This window comes from Bos javanicus, chromosome 10 (genome assembly GCF_032452875.1).
Source record: "Bos javanicus breed banteng chromosome 10, ARS-OSU_banteng_1.0, whole genome shotgun sequence".
Taxonomy (NCBI): domain Eukaryota; kingdom Metazoa; phylum Chordata; class Mammalia; order Artiodactyla; family Bovidae; genus Bos; species Bos javanicus.
This window is the reverse complement of record NC_083877.1, coordinates 42656540-42668958: the sequence shown is the minus strand read 5'-3', so window position 1 is coordinate 42668958 and position 12419 is coordinate 42656540. Positions and strand designations below refer to the sequence as shown.

The 12419-nt window shown below is 33.9% G+C and overlaps 1 protein-coding gene across 1 annotated transcript in view; it reads left to right on the top strand.

Annotated features, from left to right (window-relative positions):
* Positions 1-12419, top strand: part of SOS2 (SOS Ras/Rho guanine nucleotide exchange factor 2) — a 105383-nt gene that overhangs the window by 38129 nt on the left and 54835 nt on the right. Inside the window, exons 5-7 of the mRNA XM_061429776.1 lie at positions 2207-2410; positions 6125-6268; positions 9333-9443. Of these exons, the coding sequence (XP_061285760.1) occupies positions 2207-2410; positions 6125-6268; positions 9333-9443 (459 nt within the window). The remainder of the gene's footprint in view (positions 1-2206; positions 2411-6124; positions 6269-9332; positions 9444-12419) is intronic.

The window sequence follows — 12419 nt, the reverse complement described above, 5'->3', positions numbered from 1 at the left end:
GCTATTGAATAGGGGTTCTCCACCTAGTGAATAGGGGCTCCAGGTTTATTTTTTAAAATTTTGAATTATTTGCAATCTGTTTATATTTAAAAATAATGAAAATTCTACATAAAATCTAGATTTCAGACTCTTGAAAAAGAAAATCAAAATGCCTGATAAAACAGCTACCATTGAGCACACTTTCCTGTTTAGGTCCATGCACTTTCTAGTTTGCCACACTGCCTGTCACCTCTTCTGTATTAATATGATGTGTCATCTGCCTGACTCCTGTAGCATTTACATTCAGGATTTTGGGTGTCGTGTGGCCAAAACAGTTCCAAAAATGGGACCCTTCAGTGGGTGGCAGGGAAGGTAAGCAGTAGAGAAGGAGGCCTCACTGACAGAATGGTGTATGAGAAGCCAAGGGAAGAGAAAGTTTTAAGAGGTTCTGGTTATCTGTGTTAATAACTAGAGAAAACAAAAAGATATTCAGACATTATTAGTGAGTTTCAGTAGAGTGGTGAGCTTGAGAACTAAGAAATTAGAGATACAAAGTACAGACTACTTTAAAAATATCTCTAGTGGGGGAAGAGAAGATAGTTCTGTGTCATACTTTCCATTCTTTTGTGTGTCTGCCTAAAATCATTAGCTAATTCCCTGTGCAGCCCAGTGGTCTTCAAAGGTCTTAAGTGGCTGAGAATGGGAGGCGATGATGTTCAGTTGCAGGAGGGCGAGTTGCATGGAGAGGGCAATGAAGAGAAGAGGGATTTTAGAGTATCACAGGAGATGAGGCTGGGGAGGTAGGCCGGGGTTAAATTGTAAGTGGCTTTATCTTCATGAAATTAGAATTGTATACTGAAAGCAATGAAATCCAGTATCATGTATATGTAGGATGTGACACAATTTGGTTTTAGGAACATAATTTTGGAACTGGGGTTGGGAAGAAACCTGTGGCAAGGAGGTCATATTGCAAGACCTTCTAAGAGGTGATATGGCTCCTTAATAGTCTAATTTGAAGCTTGGAGGGTAATGGAGAGAACTGACCAGCTTTAAGAAATATTTTTGAGTTAGATTTAAAAGATCAGGAAAGCAGAATTCATGTTTATCTTGCTTACTGCTATATCTTACCAACATCTGGCACAATTTCTGGTGATCAGTAGATATTTTTGAGAATGAATGAATATCTCATATTGTCAGAATTTGCTCATTCTCTTAATTGTTTTACTTTTGGAGCTTCCTTTTTGGAAATGTGCTTTTTTTTTTCTCCCTTAAATTCTAGGAAAGTAGTTTTCAGTTAGTCATGCATATATAATTAAGTAGGTCCAATTTTTCTTTTATTTTTAAACTATCAATGTTTTTAATTCTAAAAAGTATGGTCACCTTTTTCCTGTTGACTTTAATATACATCCAGCTACTGAGTGTTGGTTGACTCAAGTCCATAGTACCAATCTTTATTCTTTCCTGAAAGGGGAAATTGTCACTATAGCAATTTAAGCATCTGTGGGATGCTTGATTTTAACAAAGAACTTTCTATAGCAGTTGTTAATGTAGTAAATATGCATCAGAAAAGCATCATGCTATTTCTATATTTTGTGTCTTGTTTCATTTTTCTCCTTTAAACTCCACTTAAGTGCACCTAAGCATTCTTACAGTAGGATAAAGAACTACTATTTTTAATGCCTATTATTTGCTGGTCATAATAGTATGCATTTTATGTCCTTTACCTCATTGAATTCTTTCATCAGTTACATACATGTAAGGGATCTGACTTTCGAAGGAATACTCAAAAATATTATATTGTCTATAATCACAGGTAAATGATAGAACTGTGATTTTTGGCTCAGATTGTTCTGATTTGTTCAGAACAATTGTACAGATTTGTTCTCCAAATGTGTACTGTTTTTGCTATTGTAAATTTTGTGTTTACATGTATGTATATATATATTTATATACACACAGACACACATGTATTTGTGTACATAATATGTGTATATATGTATTTCACTATTAGATTTATTTTCATAAATATTTATTTTTCTATATCCAGTTTTATTTGAACATTATCTCACTTTAGCTTTTCATATTTCTCTTTAGTTTTCTTTTATAAATTTGGCCTATAATACACATAGCTCTCATTGTTTAATAATATTTTAATTCCAAGTACTTTGAAATGGTCCTGTAACAGTAAGTAAGATAAGTTTACTCATTACTGATTTATATTTCTTAGGTTTTGATGGACATGTTTGATCAGGATGACATAGGCTTGGTTTCTCTTTGTGAAGATGAACCTAGTTCTTCAGGCGAATTAAACTACTATGACCTTGTTAGAACTGAAATTGCAGAAGAAAGACAGTATCTACGGGAACTAAATATGATCATAAAAGTGTTTCGAGAAGCTTTTCTTTCTGACAGAAAGCTGTTTAAACCTTCTGTAAGTACCTTTTTGGGTTTGAAAGTCTGTCTGCCCCCAAATGTCAGATAGTAGCTTAAAAATCATAAGTAGTAACTTTATAAACTTAATGAGTATGTAAAACAAAAATATGGTTTTATATAGTACTGTGGTATTGTTTGGCTTTATTTAAATTGTTTCAGTTTTTTATTGAAATATAATTGATACACATTCCCGAATGAGTTGTAGGTATACAGCATAGTGATTCACAAGTTTTAAAGTTTATACTCCATTTATCGTTAGTATAAGTTATTGGCTATATTCCTCATGTTGTACAATACATCCTGGTAGCCAATCTTACACTCGATAGTTTTTACCTACCACTTCCCCACCCCTATACTGCCTCTGTCCCCTACAATGGTAACCACTAGTTTGTCCTCTATATCTGTGAGTCTGCTTATTTTTTGTTATAGTCACTAGCTTATTGTATTTTTTAGATCCCATATATAGTTGGTACTTGTCTTTCTCTGTCTAACTTAATTCACGTAGCCCTCCCAAGTCCATCCAAGTTGCTGCAAATGGCAAAATTTCATCTTTTTATGGCTGCATAGTATTCCATTGTGTATATATACCACTTCTTTATCCATTCATCTGTTGAGGGACAACTTAAGTTTCTTCCATATATTGGTAATTGTAAATAATGCTGCTGTGAACACTGGGGATATTGTGGCAGTTTTTTTTTTTTTTTTTTGAAAGAAAGTTATCAACTTTAATCAAATGATTTCTTACAGAGCTTTGCCCTGATTTCTGTGACAAAATCATGTTGTGGGTTTTTTAGTACATGGGTTGTTACACTAATATGTTCAGTGGCAATGAAAATTAGACACAAAATTAGGGGAATTACACTGGAATAAAATCTTTCTACTGTGCAATATTTGAGATTTATAGTTATTCATTTGAAGATGGTGAAAGAAATGTATGGTCTAGAAAAGAAAGATATACATTTTGTCCTGTCTTTTGGTAAGTACTTTAGAGTAGTATAAAATTTTAATAGTGAGACTTTTTAAGAATAAAAGTTTATGCAGAGTGTCTCATAAACAAAGGCAGAGCAGCAGAGTTCTACTCTGCCGGGTAGGAATGGGATGAATTATGATGGGGATCCAGGAGAGTCTTGTCCATGTTTTTCTAACCTGTGTAGTTTTCTAAGGAATCTATCTAGACAGATGCTGTGTTTGTTTGTTTAGATTTCTTTTTCTTTCCTTCCTTTCTTATATGATCTATTTTCCCTTGGATGTCTGAGTGTCTTTCACTTTAAATTCTTAGCTTTTCTCTTACCTCCTGACTTCCTCTCCCAAATAACTATTGTGTGTGTAAGTGTATGTGTTCAGTCCCTAAATTGTGTCCGATTCTTTTTAACCCCATGGACTGCAGCACACCAGGCTTCTCTGTCCTTCATGATCTCCCAGAGTGTTCAAACCCATGTCCATCCAGTTGGTGATGCCATCCAACCCTCTCATCCTCTCTCGTCCCCTTTCCTCCTGCCCTCAATCTTTCCCAGCATCAGAATCTTTTCCCATGAGTTGGTTCTTTACATCAGGTGGCCAAAGTATTGGAGCTTCAGCATCAGTCCTTCCAATGAATATGCAGGGTTGATTTCTTTTAGGATTGACTGGTTTAACCTCCTTGCTGTCCAAGGGACTCTCAAGAGTCTTCTCCAGCACCACAATTCAAACCCATCAATTTTTTGGTGCTCAGCCTTCTTTATGGTCCAACCCTCACATCTGCACACGACTACTGGAAAATTCATAGCTTTGATTATATGAACCTTTGTCAGCAAAGGGATGTCTTTTCTTTTTAATATGCTGTCTAGGTTTGTCATAACTTTCTTGCCAAGGAGCAGGTCTTTTAATTTCATGCTAGAGTCACTGTCCACAGTGATTTTGGAGCCCTAGAAAATAGTCTGTCACTGTTTCTATTTTTTCTCCATCTATTTGTCATGAAGTAATGGGACTGAATGCTATGATCTTCATTTTTTGAATGTTGAATTTTAAGCCAGCTTTTTCACTCTCCTCTCTCACCTTCATCAAGAGACTCTTAGTTCCTCTTCACTTTCTGCCATTAGGGTGGTATCATCTGCATATCTGAGGTTATTAATGAAAATGTAAGATGTTTTAATTGGCTTTTATCCTTTTTTTAAAAGATGCATGTTTAGTTTAAGATTTGATAATAATTTCTACTGGACACACTGCCTTAAGTAGTTAACATTTTTATGTTTTTCAAAGTACTGTCCTATTTTGTGTGACCCTTAAAAATTCTCTGAGATAGGTAGGACAGGTATTATCACCTCAACTTTACTGGTGAGGAAATAGACACAAAATAGTTATGATAAGTTACTTACGGAGGTTGAACTTGATTCTTTTATACCACAATTGGGTTTTATCTAAAGTGGATGAAGAATTAAAAACTTAATAAATGCTGTTAGCTAATAATAATTGCTGGAACTATTATCCTCTTTACCTTTTGTTCATCCCATCAGTTTTCATTCCTCAAGAATTAATTTTTATGGTTCTTTTTTCACTGAATTTGTGCTGATTTGACAGAAAATTTTCATTAAATACTCAAGAGTCAAGAGAAAGAGGGAATCCCTTTATCTCTATATTTTTTCAACATAGATGAGACTGTAAACTTTTGAAATAAAGACCATCTAAGATCAGAGCATAGAATTTAATAATATTTGATAAAAGAATTAATGACTGTTAATCTTAATTTACTCCTTTGGGGTTTACCCCTACCCCTATGTCTTCAGAAAACTCATATTTGTGGAAGGCCTAATATATACCAGGAGCATTTTGTAGAAATCATCTCATTTCATTCTCTTAAAAACCTTATGAGGTAGGTCTTAATATACCAGCTGTGTGACCCTGGACAAATTACATAATTGCTCTGTGCCTCTGTTTTCTCATTCGTAAAATGAAGATGATGATAGTAGCTAATCTGTCATGAACTTACATGTCAGGTACTTATAATAGTGCCTGGAACATAGTAAGTGACCAAGAAATGTTAGCTGTTATTATTGTCCTAATCCAGAGTCATTCACCTAGCAAGTAGTGGGACAAGGATCCAAACTCAAGTCTGTTAGGTTCCTTAATCCATGTTTCCATTACCAGATGCAGAATGAATACTAGTTGGCTATAACCTGGATAATCAGTCACGTGGTCTTGTTTCCAGAGTATTTAACATGTTTTAACCCAGATAAAGTTCACTCTGAAGAGCTTGACTGAAATCTTTAATTCCTCCTCAAATTTAAGAGACAGGTCACATATTGTGGAACTACTTTGTGTCTCAGTTAGGAGTCAGATCTTCATTTTGATCCCAGCTTTTGTCATTAACCAACTCTGAGACTTTGATCAAGACTTTTAGCACCTACCCAATTTAAAAATACTCGAATGCCCGAATTCTTCATTTAAAAAGTTGCTTAGAATCATCCACCATATGAGATTTACAGCACATTTACTGGAAAATACAGATTCTATACAGTTTTGGTCAATAATTCTAAATCTAATCCAAAAGATTCATTTCCCTTCCTTATTCATGATTGACTTTTGCTATGATTCGGAATATATTTTATGTCTTGAAATATACTGGTATGCGATTGGATGAAAATATACCCTTAGCACTTATATTACTTATATTTAATAATTCTCTAATGAAATTTTCAACCTGACATGTCTTAACCTTCCTTTTTTTTTTTTTTAGGATATTGAAAAGATTTTCAGTAACATTTTAGATATACATGAATTGACTGTGAAACTTTTAGGTTTAATTGAAGACACAGTTGAAATGACTGATGAAAGTAGCCCTCATCCCTTAGCTGGCAGCTGTTTTGAAGATCTGGCAGAGGTAAATTTACAAAACTGTTTTCCTTTTAAAGTCCTAAGTGCTGTATTTCTTTGTGAAAATTAGAAGACACTGCTGGCTGCTATAAAAAATGCTTAAGATTTAACCAGTAGCAAACTAAAATTACATTGTCTTTATAGTGGCATTTTATGGTGTATTTATGCTAATATTTATATCAAAAGCTGATAGACTAGTAATGTTTAAGACCTTTCTTTTTTTGATGGCAAGTGCACTTAAGGCGGAAAGAAAAGAAATTTTATTGATCATTGCTTTTATTGACCATAGAAATTTTATTGACCAAGCTAAAAGTTTAACTTTTGTGGATTTTAGTCTTAATTTCCAAAAATGAAAAAGGAAATTTATATATTTTTTCTCAAAGTGAAAATCATATTTTTGTACTTCAAATGATTATAAAATTAACATAACTCATTTTAAAAATGTTCAGAAAAATGTAGATAAGTATAAGACAAAAATCACTGTTTTGCAAAACCTAGAGATTGTCTTTATAAGATTTATTTATCCTTGTGAATATTTGTCTACATGTTTAAACAAACCTATGTGTAGTTACAAAAATAGGATCTTACTGTTTTACAACCTGCTTTTTTTCACTCAACATCAGGAACATTTTCCATGTTAATAAATATACTTTATAGCTTTTAAAATCTGAAAGTACCATGTACTATGGAGATACTATTCAAATTATCTGTTATTGTTAAGCATGTAGGTTGTCTTAGTTCTTTTTGTTATTATAAACAACACTATAACAAACATTTATATAATGCCTTTATAATCCATTAATTATTTTAAGATGCAGTCCTAGAAGTAGAATTATGGTACATTTTAAGAACTTTGAAGCATTTTTCCAAATTTACTTCCAGATAAGTTCCAGTATATGCAGGCCCTCTTTTTTCCCCATATTTTCAGACCTGGTTGTTATCCCATTAAATTTTGCTAGTCTAGTGAGAGAAAAACAGTATTTCATTATTCTTTAATGATGTTGAACATCTTTTCATATTCATTGGTTAGTTTTATTTCTTTTGGAAAACAGATGTTAAAAGTTCTTTCTTTAGTTATCATGTAAATTTCATAATTTTATAATCTCTTTTTAATTTTTGTGAAAATATGCATCACTTTTATTACATCCATTGTGTAGACAATGAAACTGATGGTATAGAAATACTCAGTTACTGATGCCTAACCAAGATACTTAGGCTTGCTCTTATTAGAAAGCTTTTTTTAATATTGTGATATCTTAGACTATTACTTTGTAATCTGGTTGCTTGTACTCTTAAAGATATCATGAGTCAAAAACTTGTATTCAAAAATGTATTTTCTAATTTTTATGGTAAAACATAATTTGCCGTTTTAGCAATTTTAAGTGTACAATTTAAGGGATAAATGAAACTCATAGTAATATGCTATCATTATAACTATCCATTTCTGAAACCTTTTAATCATCCTGAATAGAAACTCTGTACTCATTAAGTAATAATCCTTATTCTCTCCCACACAAACGCTGGTAACCTTTAATCTATTTCTGTCTCTATGAACTTGCTGATTCTAGATATTTGATAAAGGTAGAATTATTACAATGTTCTTTGCATATTTCACTTAGCATAATGTTTTCAAGGTTCATCCATGTAATAGCATGTTATCAGAATTCCTTCTCTATGACTAAATAATGTTCCCCTGTGTGTATATACCACATTTTGTTTATCCATTTATTTGTTGATAGACCCTTGCGCTTTTTCCACTTTTTGGCTATTGTAAATAATGCTACAGTAAACATTGGCATATGAGTATCTGAGTCACTTTTTTTTTTTGGTTCTTTTGGGTATATACCTAGGAGTAGAATTGCTGGTCATATCATAGTTCTTTGTTTAGCTTTTTGAGGAATTGTCAAACTTATCCACAGGGGCTATACCATTTTGCATTCCAAGTGTCAGTGGACAAAGGTTGTAGTGTCTCTGCATCCTTGACAGCACTTGTTATTTTCTGGAAAACATACTGTATTTTTAACATATGAAAATGAAATAAGTCTTAGTTCTAACTAAACTTTGCAGATATTGATTATTATAAAATAATAGGAATTTTAAAAAATATAAACATGGACAAAATATGGGCAGTTTCTGTTTTGTTATTTTACTGTATGTTAGTCTTTGGTTTCTTTTTCTAATTTTGAAAAAATGTGGTATAAAACAGGGGAAGTATCATTTCTTGCTTCTTTTGAAAATATCCTCAGTGTAAACTGCTTTTAGTCTCAGTTCATTTCAGTTCAGTGGCTCAGTCGTGTCTGACTCTTTGCGACCCCGTGGACTGCAGCATGCTAGGCAGGCTTCCTTGTCCTTCACTAACTCCTGGAGCTTGCTCAAACTCCCGTCCGTAGAGTTGGTGATGCCATCCAACCATCTAGACTTTTAGCCTAGGTAAACCTAATTGATGGAGAAGGCAATGGCAACCCACACCAGTACTCTTGCCAGGAAAATCCCATGGATGGAGGAGCCTGGTAGGCTGCAGTCCATGGGGTCGCTAGGAGTCAGACATAACTGAGTGACTTCACTTTCACTTTTCACTTTCATGCATTGGAGAAGGACATGGCAACCCACTCCAGTGTTCTTGTCTGGAGAATCCCAGGGACAGGGGAGCCTGGTGGGCTGCCGTCTATGGGGTCACACAGAGTCTGACACGACTGAAGTGACTTAGCAGCAGCAGCAAACCTAACTGAAATTTCAAATCCCAGCCTTATTTTACTAATAATACAATTTTTGTTTAGCTGGGATAAATATGCATATGCATTTAATAGTTTGATACTTGTGATCACAAGTCAGTGACCTATTTTAAGACTAGCAGCTTCTTGTCATCTATTACTTAAAGTCATTACTTACATTTTTTAAAAATTTCCAAGTTATAGTCCATAGTTATTATTTGTCCCCAGAATAAAAAAAACGTTCTGAAACCTAATGGAGGGCTTAACTAAAAATTTGCCATTAAATAATCTGTGCCATGATAGTAGAAAAGATTTTCTTTTAAACCTAACATATTTTTCTTTTTTTAAAAAAAAAAACAGGAGCAAGCATTTGATCCTTATGAAACATTATCCCAGGATATTCTTTCACCAAAGTTTAATGAAAATTTTAGTAAGTTGATGGCCAGACCTGCAGTGGCTCTACACTTTCAGGTAAACTTAAATTGAATGCTGTTTTTTTTATAAAGAAACTAAAGGAATATTTTACCAGTCCTTCAAAATCTGTTAATTGTAAAACTGTTGTAGGTTGTCTTTTGTTTTCTGTCTTGAGTTCTTTCAATTTGTCCTTAATGTGGAAATCTTTTATAGAATACCATCACAAATACTGTGTGACTAGAAAAATCTGGTACACTCTAGATCTGAGATGTAGAGATGATGGTGGAGAGCTATTTCAGGATCTGTTTCCCTACGAGAGAGAACTGAAATAATAAAGAGTGGAGAATATCCTCATGTATACTCATACTATTTTCCGATTAGGGCTGTCATTTAAAGGAGATAGGTATATTAATGGAGATTATGCAAGTTAATTGGTTCTGTAATGCAGTTAGATAAAATGAGAGTAAGTGGAGAGAGACAAAATTACATTTTACTCTGTTAACACTTAATGAAGGTTAGATTGGCATCGATGATCCTTACTGCTGTAGAAGCTTCCTGCATTTAGACAGGGTTTTCTCCCTTAGCATAAGAATATGGTCAAATCTGTATTGTCCTAAAACAAGTGAATAAATGCACAAATTTTTGTCACTGTTACTCTTACCCCTTTTGTTTTTTTCCCATTTGCAGCCAATGATATTTTGATCATTCTCTATCAGACTGCCACCACCTGTGCTCTAACCAGGCTCTAACACTAAAACCTGCCCTGGACAATGAACTTAACCACCGAATCTTGTGGTTATTTTGATTTCATGTTTATGTCTGTAGTATTTATGAATATTCCTCTTGCTCTTTTTTTACTTCTGTGATACTACTGTTACATAGTTTTCATCTTCTCTGGTTTCCTCTTCTCAGTTTCCTTAGTTGCAGGTGTTACCCATCTTCTTATATCAGCTCCTGCTGTTCTGTTCCTTTGTGCTGTCCTTGAGGACTTTATCCATACCCTTTGCTTCCATCTGTATGCTGGTGACTTCCTTATTTGTATTTTTAACCCATAGCTTTCTTTTGAACACTGGATGTGTGTGTGTATATACACCTTCATATAACCAGCAACCTTTTGAACTAATTCACTTGAATATCCCACAAGGACTTCAAATATAAATAAATAAAACTGAACGTATTGTCTTCTCCCTGCCTCCTTTACTGTGAATTCCCATTATCATCTATTCCTCAAAAACTTGTCAATTTGGAATAAAACTTACACTTAATTCTCAAAATTTACTTAATTGAAGAAATAATTTTTAAGTTAAATCTTAGATATTCATATAAACCATAAACTAAGCATTAGTTAAATGGAACAGTATGCTTATAAGATCTTTGCATACTCATTAAAAGTACAACAATTGTTTCATCCTTATTTTATTAGTTATTCTTACTACTACTGCTGCTCCTAGGTCGCTTCAGTCATGTCTGACTCTTTGTGACTCCATAAACTATAAATAGCCCACCAGACTCTGTTCGTGGGATTCTCCAGGCAGGAATACTGGAGTGGGTTGCCATGCCCTCCTCCAGGGGATCTTCCCGACCCAGGGATCAAACCCACGTCTTTTATGTCTCCTGCATTTGCAGGCAGGTTCTTTACCACTAGCGCCGTCTGGGAAGCACCCAGTAATTCTTACTATGAGATTTTAATGTTTCTAACCCAATTATTTAAGCTGTTATTCCATATACTCAGTGAAATTCAGAGTTAGATAATACCCCTTTTCAGGCCAGACTCACTTGTACTTTATTAACGTAAAACAAATTTTTCATTTGTAAGATGAAAAAGTAATGCTTTATTAAAAAACACAACAAAACTTTAGAAGATGTAGGCACACTGTAAGAATATGAGTTTTGGAGTCAGAACTTCTGGCTTTGAGCCAGTTATCTTACCTTGAATAAATCACTTAGTCTCTGAGAATCAGTTTACTTATTTGTAAAATGATAATGATAATGTACATCTCTATGGTTATGAAAATTAAACAGGAATACACTAAGCACATTTGGCACATACTACACATGCAAACATTAGTGTATATTGTCTTTACAGGCCTCCTTACACTATAAACATACATTGCATTAATATTTTAGAATACACTTTAGGAGCCATTTCAGTGCTAATTAACCATGTAAATGACAGTTTTGTAGACTAAATTTAAAGTTTCATCTTGCTTCCAGTTAAAGCATTGCATATAAAATACATAAACCTATATCCAGCATAATTTATATCACTGTCTTAATTAAATGATAAAAGAAATTAATCTCTGCATATTCTGGTAAAAGTCTGTTGAACAAATTATAGTTTACTTCAGTTAACAATAGGTGAGAATTATGGGTATGTTTACCTATGAGGATATATTTTAAAAACAGCATCTTGAACTTTTTCTTCACGTTGTGTATTGCTTCTGTCTGTATTTACCTGATGAGGAGATATACCACTTTAAATAAGTATATGACATTTAAAATCAACATGAGTGACTTTTAAATGCCTCATAAATTTTAGAAAATCATTTATTCTGCAGACTATTAGTTTTCAAAACTGGGATGTACCTGCTGCTGCTGCTGCTGCTGATTTTCCAGGTGATACAAGGGTACAGGGGGCTTCCCTGGTGGCTCAGCAGTAAAGAATCCACCTGCAATGCAGGAGATGTGAGTTTGGTCCCCAGGTCTGGAAGATCCTCTGGGGGAAGGAAATGGCAACCTACTCCAGTATTTTTGCCTGGGAAATCCCACGAACAGAGAAGCCTAGCTGGCTACAGTCCATGGAATTGCAAAAGAGTCGGACACAGCTTAGCAAAAACAACTTAGACTAAACAACAAAAACTTACCAGTACAGGTATCTTGAAGAGAATTAGTTTCTAATCTTACTTTATGTTTTTGCATTCTCTTCCAATTTTTCCTACACGTTACTTATTATCCTATGGAGTTTCCTATCATGCATTAATCCAAGGTGTAAAAATCTCCAGGGTACCAATCAGAAAAAAAAAAAGATTTCTC